Raw genomic sequence first — 24,301 nt, forward strand, 5'->3', positions numbered from 1 at the left:
CTCCACTAACAACGTAGCTTTAAAGTAATTGGGTTTTATCGTAATTATAGCTTCCTTATAGGTTTCAACGAATTTTGTATCACAAAAAACATATATTCCATAACAACTGTTTGACAAATTATAAGTATTAAAATAACATAGTTTGGTAAATGTGTCATGTGTAAATGTATATTTAAATTACAATTCTAAATAATAATCAACAACCCTCAAAGCCCAAATTATTCATAGATTAAACCGGGATTATACAACTTGTTTACTGATATTTTGATGAGTATATAGGTGACTTCAACGAATAGGGGCCAATTGGAAGAAATGCCAAGTGAATAAGGTTTAATTAAATAAAGAAGATAAAACTACTTTTTGCTTTAGAAAACGATCTACTGCTTGTCTTTGATCCTTGTATTAAGTGACAGAGTAATTTAATAGTTATAACGTAGTCGTACTGAAGAATGAAGAATAAGTTATATTGTATATTAGGTATATTACAGAGTATTACATTCGAAAATTAAGTGTATTTTATAAGCTTTGTTTACTGTTATCATATTTGATCAATCCACGACATGGCTTTTTACTGTAAACAATTTTTATGAATTAAATAGGGTAGTTTGTGATTAGCTCAAACTAACACATTTTAACAAAAAGAGATCAACCTATTTTTAAAACAATTTGTATAAACCATAAAAACATAGAACTGAGCTTGAATAATTCATTACGAATAATTGTCATCCCACAATACAGCAGATAGTTAAAAATTAAGTCTACACCTTCAAATGAAAACAACTGCATAGTAGACAGTGTTAAGGCTCACAAGTTACATCTCTGTGTTTCACCGATTTACTCTAACTTAGATTCCTCAGTTAACGTATTGATTCTCGTACACAGTTGGTTGTGGCTGAACATTTTCAGTATCTAAGGTTTCATAAATGGAAGAATGCAAAATGTTCTTATCATATATGTATGGTGAGTACTTTTTAAAAGTCGTTCATATCAAGTGATCATTTTTATATCGTGTTCTGGCACTTTTTATAAAGAAAGCTGTGACTTTTTCCAAAGAGGATGAAACGGATTTTTAAAAACTGTATTGAGATGTTTACACAATTCTTTAATTCGTCTTTCTGAACAAATTGTTTAAAATTATTGGAATTTTGTCGTAACTAGAATAGTTTTACATATCGAACACTAAGTTTGTTAGGAAAGTAATTTCGTCAATAACTCAAATTTTCATTTCTTTCATTGTATACTTCCTATTCCTTTCGTCTCAATAGAAAGTTCTGCGTTCTGCACCCCGACGTAATGGAGTTGAAATTTTTTCTGCTGTGAAAAGTAGGCTAAGCTTATATTCTTGTTCTACTCTAATTCAGAATGCTGGAATGTGTAGTTTAATTTAACTATAAGAGTGAGTATTTACTTTTTGTCCATTTAAAGTTGTATTTATGTTACATGATCACATTTGATATTTATAAACTCAACTTTGATAATACAGGTATAAGCAATCATTGACATAAAAATGACATCCCGATATGCAGTGTAGCCTTCACATAGGAATTTCAAGTTCTAAAGTTGTTTTATCACACAACTTAATCGTATGATTTACATCTGTAGAATAGTTATTAAGTTGATTATTTGAGATGACATATGCTAATGAGTACTCACAAGAAATCCAATTCAATAATCTAAAACTTCAAAATCAATACTAGGCTATCATAATTTCTAGGTATGTTATGCCTTGAATCTGATAAAAACTACTTGAAATAAAATGTCTTTACAAGATAACAATTAAATTCATGCTCCTCAGATCATAATAATATGAACCATGACAGCTCTGGTCAGTGTTCATGACTACTTGGTTTGAAAAATTTGTTATCAGTGTTTTAATTTGTCATTTTAGTTGTTACAGTTGCGTAAAATTTGCCTTTTAGTTCTTAATGATAATGGTTATGTCAGATCATAATTTCATTTAAAACTATTCAGTATCATTAAAATTAGACAATCCCATTTAAATGAAATGTTTGTTTATAAATTTTAGAAGGTAAGGTATAGGAGTTCGTTTAAATTAGACTAGGTATTTTCCAATTAAAATTAAAGTGCAATATTCTATAAAGCATAGGTGAAATACTTATTTATGAAAAGTTTAATCCATGTAGTATTTGTGTAAATTTAGATCCTTCTTGACAGAGTGAAGTATACCATAGTCCCAGATGTGCTTTGTGTGAACTACACTTTGAATGGGGTGCGCAGATTCATGATTCCAGACTTTTTTGTGCGATATTGAATGGGATATGCAATTTTTACAAACAAAATCATTAGCCTCATGTATGCCTTCCAAGGCCACTTGTATCATTCAGTAATAATGCCTATTGCATCTTTAATAATAGATTGAGATCACATCTTCCTGAACTGTTGTAGTGATGGACTAACTTAAGTTACAGAGATTTGATTATTTTAGAGTATCACTTACTTCAGAGTTGTTTGGTTAAATCTTATCAGATAACGATGTGATGATTGGATAATGTCCGATGATTGGCTGTAAAGAATATAACTTTCAAATAGATTACAAGGTTATGCACTTGGTACTATGGTATGATACAATTGTAATTAGTTTTATGTGATTTGAGGCATCCAGATGACATGATCTAAAAATTGTAAACATAGGTCTTGTTATTTCTAGTATAAATATCTTTTTTTGTACTCATTTAGGTACTTTGGGATTATACCGACCACACCAGTATGAAGAACACAAAAATAGAAATTTATAGAAACAAACATGATAGAACGAAAAAACAACTCTTCAATTACAAAATTACAAACTTACAAGCATTTCCAGGTATTGTGATCGGTATTGTTGTCGCTGTTATCTTATCTTTCTCGAGAATCCTGATTACGGCAGGCCGCGCGGCATCACGTGATTTGCACGGTACATAATTGCCTTTCCATTTCAATTCAATTTATATTTCTGATTAGCCCCTCTAGAATTTGATATTTTACTGATAGGTACTATCTCGAGGGATGTTTTTCTTTCGTCGACATCAGCGCTGCCCCGCGCTGATGGCCGGAGGCACTCGCATTTTGGGTGGCGGAATGTGATCAAGAATAAAAACAAGTTTTGAGTGTTTTTTTAATAAAGAGTTTAGTTTGGTAAATGTTTGTTTTTGTTAAATTTTTGTGTTTGGAGAAATGTAGAGGTAAAACACGAAAGTACAACAAAGCGATGCACCAGCTGAACGGGCGGCGAGGCTCTGCAATCACGTTATCTACTAGACGCTCGACTTTGACCTCTGTCTGAGGATGGGGAGGGGAGGGGTTTGCGATAAGACAATTCCTGTTTTATACTGACGAAATAGTCTTCTACGCTAATCTAGTAATCAGTAGAAGCAAAATGTTAAATAACGATTCATGTCTGGGTGTGGTCGGTATAATCCCAAAGTACCCTCATTTATGTTATATTGTTTTGGTTTAATTGTAATTGTAAACTGGCTGCTTACCGTTAGAATAATTGAATTCAGACCTACTGTACATCAAATTTCCAATAAAAATAATCCATGTAGACTGATAAGAGATTAGAATCAAATTCCATAAACAATTAATTATAAGCAGGCCACTCTAATTTTTCATTGCTTAACATAAAAGAAATAAGTAAGTATAAAAGCGATCATTGGTGTGCAAAAGACCAAAAAATTTGTTTTAGTGACTACAACCAGCATGTAAAATGCATTCTTGTTTTGGGGCTTTGGAAGCGAGCACACTGAGTCGAAAAGTTCAGAGACCAGAAGAAGGTCCCACACTATACATTATTTTTAGTACTAATTTGTAGAGCTAACAAATCAACAATTGTACTATAAAACAGAATTGACACAGTTGTTTATGTTTTTAAGGTCATATTTTCTATTTCATCCTTTGAATGCCGTGGCCATTTCTTAGTCATGTATAGAAGGATCTATGGGGCGTTCCTAAATTACGTAACACCCAGGGAGGGAGGGGGTTTTGACACAGCATTACATCACTATTAAATCTCAACAATCAATAGATTGTATTTATTCACAAAATTCACTTCTTTGCTCCTTAAAGATTTTAAAGTTAGTATATCCTCCCCCCCCTAAAAAGCAAATGGAACAAAGTCCGATTCTCCATATAAATGCCACCTTTTAATGGTAAAAACAGTTTTCTTGAGTTCTGTTTGTGCCAATCATTTTGACTGAACTGGAATTTGTAACTTTTGAGCCAAACGTTGACAGTAAAGATAAAACATTGTGGGTAAACAATGTCTATTATAAATAATAAAAGAATGACTTGGTGGTCCGCCATGGAAGGAGATAGAAAGTGTGGTCCTGCATGTCTGGTGAGACGTACAGGCAAGTGTGCGGCGACTGGCACTACAAGCAAGAAGTCTCTGAATTATCTGTCAGTTGTGCATGTACATTACATATTATGTAATTATAAACCACTTTTATTCTTATACTTTTCAATATCTTATAAGATTTTAAGATGGTAAGTTAGCCATTAAAATTTTGGAAAACGAGTGGTTATAGCTCAGTTATTATTTATCGTAGAGATAAACAAAAAAGACAATTGTAGACCAGGAATTTCCTTGTCATTTGCAAAAATGTTTGTTATTGGTTCCTACATGGTTTTTTTATACATATCTTAAGGCCTTTCTGACTGTGGCCATTCAAGTTTTGAATAATAGGCTATAATATTGCTGAAATTCGTAACCAACTCAAACTAAACATGGTACTAAGTTATCTATACATTGCTTCAATAAGTTCATAAGTAGCCTCTACCAATAAAAGGGTTTAAGATGGCAGGCAATCACATTTGTGCAAAACCTTTATCTGGGCTATTTCAAAACATTAATAAAAAATAAAACTGTTTATAAAATTGGTGATCAATTCCAAGGACATTTTTTAATAACTCTAAAGGTTTTTAGGTGGAGGCCATTCAAAGGTTTTAGAAGTATACCATAATATTGATTAATTATAAATATAAATATGTTTGCAGGTACAATTTTGGATGGATGGTATTGTATTGTATGTATTGAATCAACAATTTTAGGTAAAAATTTATATGCTTATCACGATTATTGATGGTTTATAAATATTTGAAAACGTTAAAGTATCTTGAAATAAAAATCGTTTTAGAGTCATCGTACCATCGGTCTTGTGAAAATCTACAGTTTGACATTTTGAGATACCAGCCACAAGTTAAAACTACCTTACATCCGACTAAGCTGGAAGGAATATTTATAATTAATTTACATTGCTTCTGGACTACTTTCCCTCCATCTCAAAACACTGTAACATTCCGATTCCATCAAGATACAATCAGAAGCGATTTCAACTTGCAAGCCATTATTACATTACAACCACTTACCTTAATGACTACAAATAATATATTTGTTAAAGCCCAAGACTACGATTTCATTATTAATTTTTTAATCTCTGTACTTGTGTACTAGTTCGCATATAATTATCACGACATGGAAATCTTCCTTATATAACCTAGGCCTTTACTTCCCTGGCAAGAACATACACACTAATACATGTTGGCTCCGCAGACCAAAAATTTAATTGAACTTACAAACATTAGTTATTATAGCTCTGTACTATTGTCGCTCAATCTTCCTGTAGACCTATAATATTTTTTATGTAAATGGAAGGTTTCAGACCTATTTTTGGCTCTTAGCTTGCAACTTTGTGCTGAGTTGTGGAGATGCTATTGATTGTGGTGTTTGACTTAGATGCTAAAATGTGTACCAGGAAAGATTGCTAATTATTGCTAAATCCTTTGGTACACGAGAATCAAGGACTGCCAGGAGGTATGGTGTGGGCAACAGCAGCAGACGCATCGGTAGCAAGAAACTAAATACCAGAAATGATGAAAAAAAGGATTCTGATTGAATTATTCAACCGATTTTAAAAGTTTATATTACAAAATTTATAAAACATAATTGCCTACTAAATGTTTGCCTGCAAATTTTCATACGTTAAATAGAAGTTGTATAAGCCTATAGTTAATTTTAGTATTATAAATCAAATATTTTTTCTGCTTCTATACATCAAATTCTATGATCAAAAGTTTAAGTTAGTTTTGAAAATTAAAAGAGAAACAGAAAAATAATTTGACCACAGAGGTGCTGGTATTCATTGGATAAAATTGTTAACATTTTTTTTATATTTTTAGCCTTAAATAACTGTTTAATTAATTGTTATAATTTTATTGTCATTTTATTGAGTATATATTATAAAACATTACATGGACTCAGTTGTTATTAATGTTGAACATGGAGCTTGTATTGGCTATTCTTAACTTAATCATTACATTTAGAACTTACCAACCAATACTAAAAACTTTTTATTTTTGTGAGGCGTTGCTATCGAAAGGCCTCACAAAAATAAAAAGTTTTAAGTATTGGTTCAGTAGTTAATAATTAATTTTGTTAATTTCCAGATTACCTTAGTGTTTATTATTTATTTTGTTTTTATTATAAATCTAGTTATTACAATAAAAATAAACACAGCCCTTGAGCAGAGACATTTTACTTTTGATTTGGCTTTTCCTTTTCGTTAACCCGTATTTTGTTCTTCTTCTATGGGGCGGCCTATTGCCTTGCACTTGAGCCTCAAGGGACTTTTGCACACCCAGGAGGCACACCATAAGGCCGAACAGTATACGGTTTCAGCAGTTCTAAGAACCGCCGAAAACAACCGATCAGATCCTCCTGGGGAAATTCGCCAACCGTATTTTGTCAGCTAGTATTAGAAGTATTTTAAACTTCACTAAATATTATTAACATATTACACGATTGTAGGGGGTATGCTGGTGGAGGGCCATGGCCGATTTGGTGCGGGGACTCAACAACTCGGACTGGATGCCCACCGCCTCACCCTCACCCACCGCCTCCCCTGGCCGCTCACGTGATGGCAAACCTCCTTACAGGTGCCTGCTCTAGTTCCTCATATTATTTATACACTGCTATGAGATCTTTTTTATTTAAATCTGGTTACAAAAAGAATAAATAATATTGTTATGGAACTCCGATTGAATTTGTTTATATTTCAAGAGAAATATGAGATATCAAGTCTAAGAACATTGCCTACATTTTGTGAAAGATTTCCTTAACAATTCTGTAAGCTACTTTGTGTTTAAAGTGTTATAAGTGTTAACTCTGCAGGGACCATGTTATAAGCAATTCAAAGATTGTTTAGTTATGTTTAAATATTAAAGAAATTTAAAATGTCTACGTCAAGATGTATCTTAGGAACATTTTGTTGTCAAACAACACTTGAAATTCATATTAAATAAACTGCAGATCTATACCAAAATTACAATTAATAGATTAAATTTAGACTCTAACGCCCATTAATTAACATTAAATTCTAGAAAAAATGTCCTAACTGTATTCAGAAGTCTAAGATGAAAATTAATCATATAGATGAATTTCGGAGGTGTATTCAATCAATGTCTCTCTCCGTCCATTACTGAGATGCTTTTGCTATGTCCAGGGTAACAATAATAAAATAATGACAAAATCAGTGATTGCATAAGTTATGGTCATGCGGCCTCTGGCAGGACATTCTTGAACTTGTACAGCTTCCTCAGCCTTCCCATAGCTCATTGTATAGAGTGGGTGGTACAGTCAGGTGAAGGGAACTATTGTCTAATGGAAAGCAGAGAGTTCTAGCCTTATTGCATATATCTGAACTTTCAACATCCAGTATTACCTTCGTGTTTCTCTCATAAAATGAGTATACCTAAGAGATGCACCTTGCAAAACTGTACACTCATCAACTGGAAATTTGAACTCATCTGCAATTGACCATCTAATTACTTCCTTTAAGTCACCATTGACCATCTAACAACTTCCTCTAAGTTACCATTGACCATCTAACAACTTCCTTCAAGTCACCATTGACCATCTAACAACTTCCTCTATGTCACCATTGACCATCTAACAACTTCCTTTAAGTCACCATTGACCATCTAACTACTTCCTCTAAGTTACAATTGACCATCTAACAACTTCCTTTAAGTCACCATTGACCATCTAACTACTTCCTCTAAGTTACCATTGACCATCTAACAACTTTCTCTAAGTCACCATTGACCATCTAACAACTTCCTTTAAGTCACCATTGACCATCTAACTACTTCCTCTAAGTTACCATTGACCATCTAACAACTTCCTTTAAGTCACCATTGGCTATCTAACAACTTCCTCTAAGTCACCATTAACCATCTAACAACTTCCTAAAGAGCTCACCATTGACCGTATAAATGTGAAAAATGCTTATTCTAAAGCATTTAAATATTATAGTTAACTGATAGGTATTCTGACATACTCTTTTAGTTGATTCCAATAACAGTGATTTGACGTTTTTTAAACTGTTATTTTAGTGAGTGTTTGTAAAGAATCAGTATAGCTTATGGATTGACTCTGCTACCATATTAATTGACTACAGTAGTCAATGCACCAGATCTAGAGGTAAAGAACAAACAAATCCCAGTTTCTTTTTGCATAGAAAACCAGGACAAGTTACAGAGCCATTAGGAAGAATGTGGAGGAACATTCAGACTTGGTGCTTTGCGACTAAAATCAAACTAAGGAGGAAACAGCTGACCCAAGGATCAAAGCCTTAAAAGGTTAAAACCTTATTTGTGGTAATCGACGATTATCTATCAAGAGAAAAAGCACTGACTACTTAATTTCTTATGGTGGTAAATATGAATATGTTGATTTAGTTGAGACACTATTGAAAACTTTAGGAGATATCGTGACATTAACTTTCTTTTTATTCTTTGTTGATTTCATATTGTGATGTTTACCTTTTGAAATACAATTTTGTTTTGCAAGTTAACCAATTGGGCAGATCATTCCCAAATCGAAGTACTTGTTCCAATTCGATTAGTTATTGATTGGCTAGATAATTACATTGTGTTTATTTTCGTTAATTTATGGTGTCATAGAGTAATTTAGTATTGTGATTTACTTGGTGATTAGTGTTATAGTGACTATAAATTATAATAGAAACAATTATTTTTTTTTACTGAAATGTTTATTACTCTAGGTCAAATAAACTAAATATACATATTTTATAAAATGGACACAATATTAGGCAATTTCTGGAGAAAAGATTATGTATGACATGAAATGTTACTTTTGTATTTATATTTTTACAATGAGAATTATCTAAAACATACTAAATTTTTTCAGTTTAATGCACCTTATCACATGTTTAATTTGTAACTTTTATATCATTCTGCATACCGGTAGTTCAACAAATGTTATTTATTTAGAAACAACGTACCATTTGCAAACTAATGGCTATTCTAGTTTTATTTTTCTAAAAAAATAGTACAATTCAAACGAGAGCTCCCCTCTTTAGATATTTTTTCTACAAATGCATAAAAAAGAATGTAATTGTTTTTATAAATAATTTATAATAACATAGTAAAATTCTCTACTTTTTTTTAAAACAATGTTCGTATATGTGTATTTAATTTATATTTTTAATTCTTTTAAAAATAGACTTAAAAAATAATAAAAAATGGCCTGCAAATAAGTTAAATGACCACCACATGGAGGGTTAGGCCCTAAAGGGTTATATTGAAGAATTACCAAGTGCTGTACTTATACTTTTCTAAGGTTGTAATGTTGTATATTTCAGCTATGCCAGCTTGATTAGATTTGCAATCACCAACGCTCCTCAAGGCAAAATGACCCTGTCTGAGATTTACCAGTTTATAATCCAGACATTTCCGTACTACAGGGATGCCACCACGGGCTGGAAGGTAAACATAATACAAGGTGTAATGTAAGGTAATTACATTAATTTCAATGGCAATTATGTACAAAAAATAGTGGGAACGTTTTTAGGACTAGTGATTTTAGGGCACACATGCATTTTTTATCAATCGTCTTTTGGAATCATTTGATAAAAATAACTTTTTTGCTGTTTGTGTGATGGTGTACTTGTCAGTCATAGAGCACTAAGTTATTTTTTCTTTAAAGCGTCACTAGGATAAAATTTCGTAACCTTGCATTGGGATTGTATTTATATCTAAGCCTATTTGTGGTGTAGGATATAGAGATCATTATCAATACCTTTTTCAATCCTGAGAATTACTTATATTGCCTTCCATGTATGCCAATAGTAAATTGTTTTAAAGGCCACAAAAGTGTTCAACAATATAATACTAGGTATACAAAAAATGTAGTTACCATAAAATATTATTTTAGTCACACACAACAAAGTGTTGTACCTGTATATTTATCTGTTGAATCGTTAAATAGAATTCCTTTATCAACTAGTAGACTGTGCTATAATAAATTTAAGTCTAGACTTAAGAAGTCTTGATATCTAAATTTGTACAGTATCACTGGAATTTTCATTGTGACACGGCTAAGTTGAGAATGGCTATGTGGTAATCTGATCTCAAGTTTGATTTTAAGCTTATAGACCACTTCTAATTCGTCAGAACTAAGTTGTATTAACGATGTACATTATCAAAAAATGAATATGAAAGCTATTTAAACGGAATGGATTGGCAAAGTTAAGGGAAATACATGAAATTAGCTTGGAGGTATAGGTGGGAGCTTATCAAAGAATTTAATTTTTAGTTTCTATAGAATTTATTTCTATTTTATTTTTTATTTTTTATAAAACATGATATTACTACGTAGAAAACATATTTGTCTACAGAAATAAAGTCTATATTTGCAAACTTTCCAATTATTTTTATTTTATTATTTTATTTTTTATTGCCACTATTACCATATTTGCTATTTATAAGTAGGTATGCATGTAAATATACAAGATCGAAAGTTAATTTTACACACAGTTTATTCGTGGTTCTTAATTTTTATGTGCATTGATTTTATTTGTGTGCATGTTTAGTGAGTAAAATCTATACGCAACAGGAAACACAAATATTTACAAACAATTGAATTAATTATAGTAATAAATTTCATTGCGGTTATTTTTATTTCTTTTTAAGTTGAAATAAGACATAAATGTAAAGCTGACTTTTTGTTGTGCTTCTGTTAGATATGTTTGTTCTATAAGCCGAATAAATATATATATTTAAATGTAGTGACCTACCAAACAGACTGTTTAATACGATTGTTTGTTGTGCAAAGATTACCAGACGAATATCATGTTACGTTATTGTAATCGTTAAAATAAAGCACTTTGTCTTCTTCTTCTGTTAGCGATCGGAAACATTTGCATGATAAATAAATACACCTTATATAATGCAATGAACCATGAAAATGGCAAGATTAATTTTAAATCTGTTTTTTCTGCATTACAGAACTCCATTAGACATAACCTGTCACTGAACAAGTGCTTCACAAAGGTGGCCAGGCCCAAGGACGACCCGGGCAAAGGTAGCTACTGGGCCATCGACTACTCCCATGCTCACGAAGAGACCTTCTCCAAGAAGAAAGTCAAGATGCCAAGGGTAAATTTCTGTCAGACAATTTTGTCTCATAACAACTTTATTCGGACTAAGCTAAAAATTAAATAGTCATATTGAGAGTTGTCGAAATAAATGAGTTAATGCATCCTCAATATGTCCTTCAAAATCAGAATAGGTTATTCACACAACGGAACACAACAAACAAGAATGTTTTGTTTTCTGTGCAAGTCAAAACATCAAAATAAAGAACCATTAACCCCTTCACGGTTTTTGACGTAATATTAGTGATTGTGTAAAAGTGTGCTACTGACATAATATTACGCATCATTATATTATTCCCGTTTTGTTCTGGTGTCTGCCATAATATTGCACAAGAAGCATTTCTATGACAATCACGTGATGCACAAGTATTTCTGGTGTTTTCTACTAGATGTCAGCACTTCCTTGGTCCTCTATCATGCATGTTTGCACCTTGGTGAGTTTGTTGTTTAAAATGTTTAAAGCAGAAAGCTTTAAATACAGGACGCTTTCATTATTAAAGTGGTATAATTTTGTTTGGCGAAATGGAAGTTGTAAGCAGATAGTGCATATTTAAAGGGGTTCTGTCATGGTATGAATAAAATATTTAGTCTTTATAAAGATATTGATCTTAAATTTTAAATTTATATTTTCAATATCATATATAAAACTGTAAAAGTTGTAAAAAAAATTAAAAAAATTTTTTTTTCAGGAAAAATTAGCTTATAGTTTATGCTAGTGACACGTGGAATTGGCCTTGTAAACCGGGATTGTTTTGTAACACAGATCGTATATTGTTGTGTTACAGGCGTCTCCATACAGCCCCGAGTGTAACAGCAACAGTAGTGATAGTCGGCAGAAACCTGCCAGTGTTACACCGACACACACGCCTACAGGTAACAATGGATCACATAACTTGATTGTAACTTTTCTGTGATATCAGACTGCTGTTTCCACCTACTGTGCAGTTTGTTTTAGTCTATATAACTATAACCTATTTTGGTTACCACTCACTGTATCACTGTAAACAAACAACATACCACCACGAAATAAATATAAAATATCACCAATGTGATCAATCAGCTGATGAGAAAGTCATGTTACAACAATAGGACATGACTGGCCTTGCATTGTGCTGCTACCTGCCGGGAATAGTTTTGAACTATTTTAAACAATATTGCAGCCGTTTTTTCGCAGTAAATTTACTGGTTTGCTGTTGAGTAAGAATGTTTCAGCTGAGTGAACTTGTAATTTTGGTTTAAAAACAACAACGAAATTTTTTTTTTAGTTATTAATTGTTATAAATTAAAAATATAATAGTGTAACAAAATCCTTTATTTTATACCTTGTTTTACTTTACATTTAAAGTCTAATCATAAAAAAAACATACAATACCCTATTTTTCAAAATAAAAAGTGTTAGTTTAAAAAAAATAAATGGTTCCCGAAAGGGTTAATGTGTAATAAGTTTTAATTGAAGAACATCTTTATCATAAATTTTGATTCATATTTTTATAACATGTACTTCCTATATTGATGGCCAACGTACAAAGTTTGAAAATGTGCCAAATAACAAAACACTTGAGTTCTGACCGTCACGCTGTGTCTTCAGGTGGCGAAGAGTTCAGTCTGGGTGACTGCGGAGAGGTGAAGGCTGTGATCTCAGGGCTGCTGTCGCATTACGGGATGGACTCTCCCACATCGCAGGGGAGCCCTAGTTACTACCAGGGGGCGGAGGGGGAGGGGGTGGAGCAGTACTCGCACTACCCACAGAGTTACAGTTACAACTACGACAGTTACAACAGCCAGGCCCCCGGCTACAGCTACCAGGAGGACTGGAGGTACTACGACAACGGCTACTACCAGCAAAGCTACGGTTACGACCAGAGTCAGTACCAGCAACCGCAGTATCAGGCCGGGGTGAACGGTTACGGCACCGGCACCACCAATTGCGCCTACGCGGACCAGAACTGTTATGTCCCGAGCAGCCACCCGAGCTACACGAGCGAGGAGAACTCTTGTGAGGCCTACGTCTGGGACAGTGTGTCATAGCGGTAGTTTCCGGTAGACTGTTATTTTCCGAGAGTTCTGCTTGTATTTTCGTCTGGGTAGCTTGGCGAGTGGTCCTTGATAAAGTGTTCAAATTTTAACGTTTACCTCAATTTTCATGATCTTAGTGTCGTTAAGGAGTTTATTTTAAAGGTACAGTTAACCAGCTAGTTAGCACGAGTTAGGTGAATAACCCACGGTTTATTTGTTTAAGTGTTGGTAACACTGTCTGATTTTTAATCTGTTTTTTAAAAACACAACCTGTTCAGTGCTCAGTTAGATGTAATTAAAAAATATATTCTAGCTACTTTCATTTCAGTTATAGTGTGTGCATTGAATTAGAATTCAATACGGATATTTAAAAAGAATTATACGTTTCTGTTAAATTTAATATTTTTATGCAAGATTGCTGTAGAAATATGATGATTTCACAGCAAGTTTCAATAAAATCCTGGGTTTTTACCAGAAGTATGTTTGTATATTTTTACTGAATGAATGGTGCAGTTAAAGATTACGGAGAGTCTGTGAGTGCAAGGCAAACAAATGAAGGCCAGTTAGGGATCTCCTTGACAGTAATAGTCGACAGCAATAACGAATGCTCGTACTCTTGTTAGCTTTAAGTAGTCACCGACCTAATTTTAAATATTCTCTTGTTGTTCTGTGATAATCGTTTACTCATAGTTAGCCTATTTATTTACAATACCACCATTAATGAGATCTTTGATATTTTGTTACTCTTGCCATTTTATTTACTTTCTTGGGGTTAATGTCCGTTTTCAAAATAGGGCGTGCAATAATCACTTCTTCAAACGTTTAAAACTTTCATTCTGTATTAGAAATGATTGTCGTAATATTGATTTCTATTTAAACTCGTTTGAGACACTGTTGGTGCAAATAATTCTGAACAGTTGATCTTTGTTTTTCTCTTTTTAAAAGTGAAAACTACTGTTTGTTTTGTAACGAACAATGTACAGAAGGTTGGTGCCATTTTTGAAAGCGGAATGAAAAAAGGATGCTTTGTTTGTTTAAATATTACGTGTTGTTTATTATTTATTATTGGTGTTACACTGTTTGTTCACAAAGTAGTTTTGTTTATGTTGATTTGTTGTATTTTAATGTTAGTTATTATATTTCCAGAAGTGTTGCCTGGTTTTCTTTCTGTTCGCAATTGAATTGATTTAAAGTGTGGAAACACAATTCTTTTTTAATATGATAAAAGTGCAATAACTCGTTTATTTTTTGTTATTATTTCAATTGTTGTGACTAATGCCTTGGTTTCATATAAACTAAGAATAACAATTTCCAGGCAGCATTCAAAATAAATTTTAGTCTTTTAGAAATGGTATTTTAGTTATTAGTATTCGGATCTTGTTTATTTGATAGTATGGCCTCTAAACTATGATATGAAAATAGGCAGTTTTAAAATCGTCAGAAGTTTTGGTGCTGTTTTAAGTTATAAATTTCATAACTTATTACAAAAAAGCTACGATACACCAGTTCTCGCTTTCTTGTTTTTCTCACAAAACTGTTAAAATTAGGTAAAATTGCTTAATAAATTGTATTTAAATAATACTTAACGTTTAGTTGGTAAACACTAAACTCTTATAACAAACGAATAGAGTAATTTTCTCCGTACTCAACAGACTTTAAGTTGAGTGCCTTTTAAAGTTTTAATTTGACATGTTCCCCAATTCTCTCAGATAACAAAATGGTATGATATTAGTTTAGATTTTAAAATTTAACGTTAATTCTTTTTGAAAAAATTTAATCAGTACACCGGGTAAGTCTGCCATTTTGTCATTGAGCTTACTGAAGTAATATTTTTGTAGTATTACTATACACGGGTAGTTTCTTTTTCAAGATAAATTTTTAAACCTGTGTTTTTAAAATTTTTTAAGGATTTTCTTCTACATGTAATCTATGGGATAGTTCCATCATTCTTCATGTATTTAACAATACAGGAAAGTTTGTATTGTAGATGTTTAAATGTACTCGTATGTGGACTTTCACTATTCTCAGTGGTGTTATTTCCTCAATACTTGAACTGCAGGAGCTGTTTTACAAATTGAAGGCTGAATAAATTTATCTGTTATCCGTGAGAAGCTAAAATAAAGTGAGCTTACATGAATTACTCGGCTTTACAGAGAAACAATGTTATTTCAAGTTGTCATATCATCGATTTATGTGATGTAATGTAATAGCCTTGAATTATGAAGAATATTTGTTTTCTTTCACCTCATTCGGGAATAAACGGGTAAATAAAGAGTGAGAAAGTGAATAAAAGGTAAAAGTTCATCTTGTATGAAATTAAACATTTGAAGTCTTACGAAAAAATATATAATATGATGTCAATATTATAAGTTAATTAAATATTTCGTAGAGACAAAATAATCCCTTAACAGAATTTTCATCAAGGTATAGTTCAATGACAATTGCAGCAGAATAATTACTAGCATCTGTTGAAATGTTATCTACTAAACGTTGTAAGGTTTGTAACTGAAATATTCTTATTTCAGTTTGAAATCATCCAGAACTTCTGTCTATTTTTCACCGTAATTTACTTACTCTGTTATATACTTACTGTACCTATGAAGTGGATCTTCTTTCGGTAACCATAACAGTATTAATTTTAGTCTAATCCAGACTCTATATTACATTCAGTTTTTACATACCTCTGTTAAACAATGTTGTTTAGATTTTTATTGTTAAGATGGTTTTATTTAGTGGATGTTATATTTATTTTAGTTCTATACGCAGTATTGTTTCTGTCTTAGTTACTTTGAAATACGAGGCTTGTGACAAGTAAGAGGGCATTAATACATAAATTTACTTTATGGGCATTGTTTAGTTGATATAGTTTATAAAGATGTTATTGATTTTATATTTTGCAGATTGTGAATTTTTAGAGGTGTGTGAGTTTATATCTTCTTCAGTGGTGAATTGTGATTGAAAAGTAAAACTTGTGATTAGCCAGTCGTAGCAAGTTAAGTATTATTTTAGATGGGGGACTCCATCTTCAGTAACTGTCATGTCGGGCATCATTTCAGTAGGACTGGCCAAGCTGCATATTATCAGGACAAGTTGGCTTTGTCTTTATTCATCGTTATATAACTTTCAAGTTGGCTTTGCCTTATTTATCATCATGTCACTTTTCAAATTGGCTTTGCCTTATTCATCATCATGTCACTTTTAAGTTGGTTTTGCCTTATTCATCATTATGTCACTTTCAAATTGGCTTTGCCTTATTCATCATCATGTCACTTTTAAGTTGGCTTTGCCTTATTCATCATTATGTCACTTTTAAGTTGGCTTTGCCTTATTCATCATTATGTCACTTTCAAATTGGCTTTGCCTTATTTATCATCATGTCACTTTCAAATTGGCTTTGCCTTATTCATCATCATGTCACTTTTAAGTTGGCTTTGCCTTATTTCATCATCATGTCACTTTTAAGTTGGCTTTGCCTTATTCATCTTTATGTCACTTTCAAATTGGCTTTGCCTTATTCATCATTATGTCACTTTCAAGTTGGCTTTGTCTTTATTCAACAACATTTCACTTTTAAGTTGGCTTTGTCTTTATTCATCGTCATGTCACTTTTAAGTTGGCTTCGTCTTTATTCATCATCATGTCACTTTCGAAGTTGGCTTTGCCTTATTCATCGTCATTTCACTTGCACAGTTTTCGAAAAGCACAAGAAGTAGTGGGGGTAGCGCTGTTGTGTTGTATCAATGTGTACAGTGGTTCAATACACTTCTAACTATGCAAGGCGGAGCACTGTACGTTAGCGCGTTGTCGAGTCGTGACCTCAAAATTGAGTGTTGTAAAAAATCACTCATCAGCTGAGATTCATCATGAATTATGTGCATTTTATAGGTCAAATATTATGAGTGAACGTATGTTCATCAATGAGTGCAATTTAAAAAAAAATGAAAGAATAAACATTTACATGAGGAAGGAGAATTAGACCTTCTCTTTTCAATCGGTAAGCAGTTTTGATACTAGATGGGCATAGATGGTGGTTACTTGGTTTTGTCACTATCCCGCGTGAAAGAGTGAGAAATTTAATAAAAATGATGGAAACTCCATAATTTTCAAGCGAAGATTCTCACGAACCTTTTTATTCACTTTGTACAGAAGACTGCCACAAGTAAAGGCTCAATTCTTTCTTTACCGTGAATATTTTGCTCTTCCATTTTTTTAAAATTCCACCCATTGATATACAAAATACAAAATCTTCACTCATAATGTATGATAAATCTTGGCTGCTGATTGAATTTTTACTAAAAGAAATCTTATAACACAAGCACTTCACGCTTGGTGGGATCTTTTACTACAGCACTTGTGTTTCAAGATTAAACTGGACAGCGCTTGAAAATACAATGCTCTGCTTTGCTCAATTAGAAGTGTACTGAGTGACTAGAGTGTACTAGAGTACACACTGATATGAAGAAGGCGGTGCTACGTCTACTTTTTCTCGTGCTTTGTATACATAATAGTTACATTCTGGATAACCCTTGTATCCTTGTTTTATTGACGAATCCTGATTGTATTAATAAATCGATGTTATTGACTCGCAGTCTGTGAAATATTGACATTACACGTCTTTAGACTAATTGACTCGTGTATCATTTTCAGTCGAACAATTTTTGTTATTTTGTAAACTCACACACCTCTAAATTTCTTCCTTACCCCATTGCAGCTTTTAGTTAACTTTGCCAACAACGTGAGTGGCTAAAGTGAAAAGATTAGAATTGGGAGAGGAAATTAACATTAACCGCTAGATAAAGTTGCAGTTAGTCTTATGCTACTTAATACAACACCGTCATGTGATTACATAAGAGTGATACCAGTCAAGTCAGCACTGTATGTACAAGTAAATATTACTTCCGCTGTCATGTTGGGCGACGTGCTTTGAATTTAATAACTGAATGTAATCATGGCCGTGGTGTTTTTCAAGAAAACATGATCCAAGAAAGAATGAACGTTTGATACTTTTAACCCTTTTGATACCGTACAATTTTGACCTCCACCAAAACTTAGGGGACATTTTTCCATCGATTTCAGGAAAAATCAAGTTGTACCTGTAATGAGCATGGTCATTTATGGCTGCAATGGACTAAGGATTTTATTCTGGTGATTATGATGTAGTTGCCTATCTGTTCATGTAATTTCTTTTTAGCCTAATTCTTCTCTGGTAAAGTACATATAATTAGTGGACAAGCTTCAATTTCTCAAAGACCCTCCAAGGGTCTGAGGTTAAATCCTTCAGACAGTGGAACCTTGATAATGTGAATCTCAAAGTTTGTGATAGGGAGGTTCGCCTTACTGAGTTGAAAATGTTAAAAAACTTGATATTATTGAGGTTTGTCACTGAAATGTGAAAGCTAATTCCGATGCTGTGGTGTATTGAGCTACCTGAAGTCCATTAGCTTTTCTTCACTCAAAAACATGTCACCAGACTTTACACTGTGTACAGTTCCTCGGAGATTCATAAAAATTTGTGCTATTGAGGTTCATGAAATCAAGATTCCACCGTACAACGTTACAACTGACTTTGTTACTGTTTTTGTGGCAGTACTACACCGCAAAACAAAATATAATGTGATAATATAAAAAAATGTTTTGTTTAATTTTTTCAGTTAATTACAAATTATTTCCATAACTAATGAAATTGTTATTTAGCATTGTAGTTTTTTCAACAAACAACTTGAATTGTGTATTGCTTTACTAATCTAGGCAAATTTATCTATTATAATGATCTATCACAGGATAAATTGTTCAACCGTAAGTAAATGTTTGGAGAATGTGTGCTAGAAGTTTTTAAATCAATTCTATTTCAAAGAAAGTATCTGGAAAAAATAAATGTGTCTATGACATAGATGTATATTTATATATTGAGTCAGTATAAGGTGTCTTTTATGCCTTATGATGTTCTTGCGGGAGAACAGTCTCTTAACCTCAAACTTGTGTAAATTGGATTTAAGATGTACAAGGTGCTACTGTACTGGCAATGCTGAATGCTTGGTGTTTTAAGAGTGTTCGGGAAAAAACTTTCATTTACATATATAGATTATTTTGATTCCTAAATGGGTACCAATCGAAAAAAGGAATCGCTTTAAAAATTTTAGTCACTTATGTCCACTCCTTTTATATCTTTACCTTAAAACTTAATTTACCTTAAAAAGTAAGCAATTGTGCACGCGACTCGGTACAAGATAATTGGAGGTATTTATTTAAGCCCCGGATCAAATTTAACAAACTACTAAGACAGGCAAACAATAAAAACACAATAATGAAATGCGTAACAACGTGTACCGCTTTTCTTTTACTACCCAATCGGGCACACTACACACTTTATAAAAGCCCGGTGTGTATCCGAAGGCAGTAATGAAAGATTGTGTGTATTCAATGGGGTACACATCTTTGTGAACGTGTTAATATATAATTTTTGTTCTTTTGTATGTTCTGAAATTTATATACACTTTCTCAAAACGCGTTTCTATAGTAATACAGTACAAAGCTAAAAATTTTGAATTTTTGGACTGGAACCCATTTAGAATATTCAAAACTTTAATTTATTAAAGATGAAAATATTCAATTTAGCTTATACATTATTATTATTCCTTTGATGTATTCAGGTACCTACAGTATATAAGTCATCTAAGTTACTGGTTAGGCTTTCAGCACAGTAGGCTATGCAATACTTTTTAAAGATCTTGAAAACCACTGAAAATATTGTGCCAGTACAGGAGGAAATAGCCAGTTTGAGGGTTAATAGACAGAATCTATTTTCTATTGAGTCTTAAAATTCCAAGGTCATGTTAACATTTAAATTTTACTTATTTAGCAGGAAAATTCTAGATACAGAGATAAAACTACATAAATTCTGTTTCTTTACTAATCTCAAGAATAATATATTCATTTTACCCATTGATACCCAATGTTCTGTTCTATAATTTCTCAAGGTATTGACAGTTGTTGAAGTGACAGTTTCATATCACACAAGCGTGTTGTTACATGTTGTTAAGCTATAAGCAATTGCGTTGGAAATGTTGTTGATTTTACATTTATTGAGCATTATTAACCATGTGAGTGAGTTTGTAACCAAGCAGTTTTATTTTTATCGACTTTTAATAAAATGTCTAGCAAAGTTGTACGGCCTTCTAAACTGATTTCTTTGAAAGTAACAATTTTTCACTGTGCAAAATGGACAATGTGTGGTGGAAAAGTTTATAGGCTACCTAAGTGGACAAAATGAAAAATAGACCTAACAATGAGTTCTGTCTCAAGGATATCCAAGTTGTCTAACATTTGAAATACTTACAAATTGTACTACTTGGTGTAGCAGTTGCTAATTTAGCATTATGTTGAACAAAGATATTGTTTTTCTTGATTTAAGATACCATTTGATATCAGATACTCCCCTCTTATTCTAACCTGCAGCAGTTTTTATTCTGACAATAGGCAAAGGAGAGTTATAGGTTTAAAATGTTATTTCACATAATTAACCCATTGCATATCCTTTTGATATGGTTTTGACTGTAGATGACACGGGTGGGTATGAATGAATTGATGTAAAAAAAAACGTATTTCACATAAGAAGTTCCTTATAAAAGACATCAAATTGGCTGAAATTTGATTTTACCTTTGAAAACAAATTAAATGAAACATGCTTTGAACATCCTCATTTAAAGTAGATAGCAATAGAGTGTGTTCTACAACATTAAATATTTGATGTTATATTTTATCCAATTGTCAGTTTTATTATAATATATAACAATAGTATAAAACAGCATTACACAAAGACTCATCCGTGTTATCTAATTTCCCTTCTTGAAGGTTACTAGACTCAGCGAAATTACACAATCGTTTGATAATGTCATTTCTGTTATGTTTCACAATCACCACTCTCCAATAATATACAGTCAACCTCAAACAAACGTAAATTATGCTCCATAAGTGAACCGACGCCAGAACAAATAAAAAGAATAGGCTATCAAGTTAATTACCACACTTCACTTGCCATAGTTTTCACTATTTAATGAGATAAGTTGAAAATCAGTCAGCCAACAAAACATAGGTATCTTGTATCTAGGTACGTTTCATATTTGAGTATTTTACCTCTGCCAGTTCCACAGTATATTCGGATGTATCTAGTTTGTGCCCTTGATGATTGCAATTTTTGGACAACCTCGTTGCCAGAGGACTATCTAGTCAAGTTTTGTAACTTGAGTTCTTCACCCAAGTTACTAGTCAACTATAGTTAAATCCCAGTCCTTTAAAGTTTTCCATTAAAATATACTCAATGTTCCTTCTTCCAGAATAAATGCATTAGAAATAATTTTAGATGAGATAAAATCACAAACTATTATGTTAACAGAACATGATACAAAAGAAGAAGAAATAGAAGGGATTAATATTAATAACTATACAGTAAAAGCTCCATTAAAAAAAAACTGAAGTTTTAAAACTTGCCTAAATATATATAGTCCTCTGGCAATGAGGTTGTCCAAAAATTTTCAATCGTCAGTAAAAGCACAAGCATCACAATCTACATATATGCTGGTCTACTGTAGAATTGCAAAGGTAAGTTATGAAACTTACCTAACTTAAAAGAAAAACGTGTCCAACATGTTAGTGATTCAGTCAGGAAATGGAGGATATTCACTGCATGTCCTTTTGCTTTTGGTCTACTTCATGCAGGAACGTTCTGAGTACGTCTTTAATCAGCAACAGGTTAATTCTTGCAGTAATGATATAACATGAAATATTATTTCAGCAGATTCATTCTTTTATTACAGCAATGTCATTTTTTGTAAGTACAAAAGGCACAAGTTTCTTGTATTAGAATGTGCAAATTCAATCTGGTCTAATTCAGTTAGAGTAGGAATTATTCTCTTGTTACTTCAAACGGAATTTTTCTGCTTTAAACCTCTCTTCAAATGAAAAGCCTTGATCGAAGTTGCTCATCTAGTTGTCCATACCAACAGCATTTTCCATTCATAGTTCAATAAAGTCTGTTCTGTGACACTAGGTTATATTTTAGCAGATTCACTGTAAACTTAGCTGATAAACTTTAAACTCCGTACTGTAGGAAAGAAATCAGTTTAGTGGGCCGAATGACCATGTATAATAAATGTAGAGTGTAAAGTTTTCTGTCTACGAAGCTGGTGGTTAACCTCGCATTTTATCTAGCTCTTTATCAAATATCTTGCTCTCTTTCTCTTTGTAATCTATTTATTCCTTTATCAATGTCTCTCCTAGCTTGTATTGTATCACTTGCAAAAGTCACATCTTTAAATTGCTTGCAAATGCTCTTTTAAAAAACTATTAATTTGAAGACTTGTGTATAATCTATTTGCCTTATTCTTATAATAGAAAAGTAGCAAACGTTTTCTTATAACAAATTTTATATTAGTAATTAATTAATTTCAAAATTCTTTAGTAAATATTATTTTGACTGTTTTGAATATTACACTTTTAAATCTCAGGCCTTTTTTTAGAGAATTTGCAAGCAATGGCAGTTTTATTTGTGCACATTCTTAAACAATATTATAGCAAGTTCAAGCAGTACAGGATCTCTATGATATAACGAATGATATTATTTGTCCATTACTTCACTTTCAACCCGTTTACGTGTGCTCGGCACATACTTGTTACATGACTGTTATAATATATACATGTGTTTTAATAAAAATTACTTTTGTATTTTACTCTGAGTTTTTGTGCACCCAGTTGTAAAAAAAACAAAATGAATGTGATGAATGTTTCATCAATTATCCAATCCTGGCATGATATACTATATCCATATCAGCAGGTGGCTGTTATACTTGTTTTCAGAATATCTTGTCAATTAATTTTTCTGTAAGAAGTTTCAGAAAATATTTGTAACAATTTTGGCATTCCTACAAAACTTTATTTTAGTGGTTTTTTTTTACAGAACGTAAATTATTTTTAGGAATTGTAGATATATAAAAAAGAACATATTGTCAATCACAGTAGTGTTTACAGAGAATTATTTTTCTGGGGGGGGAGGAGTGGGAGGGCTGACACACTGTGCAGTATAGAGAATTTAAAATGTCCTCCCAAAACAGGAGCTTTAGAATATTTCCCTGGGGAATTGTTGAGCTTTAAAACCTCATAAATGTGTTCTAGATTAAAGCAAACTACTGGGAGCAATTTTAATGTTTGCCTTTCAAAATTTCAAGGGGGGCTTGAAATCCCCCTCCCCTTATATACACCCATGCCTCAATAGAGGATAGGGCATGTAACTGCTATGCTGCAGCAAGTAACACTGTTACGGCAAATGAGTGCCTGCATAAAAGAAACTGTATCTACATACTACATAAAAAAAATAGTACCACAACTAGGTACACACATATACAAACCACAATGCGGTTCTTGCAAAGTTATGAAAAACTGTAGGGAATTCAAAAGTAGCGTAACTGGTTTGACATCCCATCATTGGCAAAGTAAACTGTGACTCTAAGAATGTAATTTATCAAATTAATTGTAAATTTTGAAACAATCAGTACATTGGGCAAACATATAACCACCTAAGAGTCAGAATAACAGGGCACAGATTTGATATTTTTCATTAACACAAGGAGAAGCCATTGGCCAAACATGCTGCTGATCACAAAAAAGACAAAATGGAAGAGTGTTATGATCTTAAAGGAATTAATGTCTTCCCTTGTCCTGAAGAAAATTTAAATAGATTAAATTAAAAAAATCTTGGAACAAGCCCATCAGTTACTTCTAAAATCTAAATACCCAAATGATTTAAATTTAAGATAAAACCAACTTTTCCATTTTCC

At 32.4% G+C, this 24,301-nt stretch overlaps 1 protein-coding gene across 2 annotated transcripts; it reads left to right on the forward strand.

The window, feature by feature from the left end:
- Positions 1-1,061: 1,061 nt before the first annotated feature.
- Positions 1,062-23,197, forward strand: LOC124366367 (forkhead box protein J3-like). 2 transcript variants are annotated; one of them, XM_046822870.1, is made up of 6 exons: positions 1,062-1,396; positions 6,806-6,933; positions 9,663-9,786; positions 11,308-11,457; positions 12,242-12,329; positions 13,045-23,197. In XM_046822870.1, exons 2-6 carry the CDS (start codon positions 6,827-6,829, stop codon positions 13,482-13,484), a joined length of 909 nt encoding a protein of 302 aa, XP_046678826.1. In that variant the 5' UTR covers positions 1,062-1,396; positions 6,806-6,826; the 3' UTR covers positions 13,485-23,197. The 2 variants fall into 2 exon arrangements, with proteins under 2 accessions (XP_046678826.1, XP_046678827.1); XM_046822871.1 differs by having other exon boundaries at positions 1,062-1,323.
- The last annotated feature ends 1,104 nt before the right edge of the window (positions 23,198-24,301 follow it).

Source organism: Homalodisca vitripennis, chromosome 7 (genome assembly GCF_021130785.1).
Source record: "Homalodisca vitripennis isolate AUS2020 chromosome 7, UT_GWSS_2.1, whole genome shotgun sequence".
Classification (NCBI taxonomy): Eukaryota; Metazoa; Arthropoda; class Insecta; order Hemiptera; family Cicadellidae; genus Homalodisca; species Homalodisca vitripennis.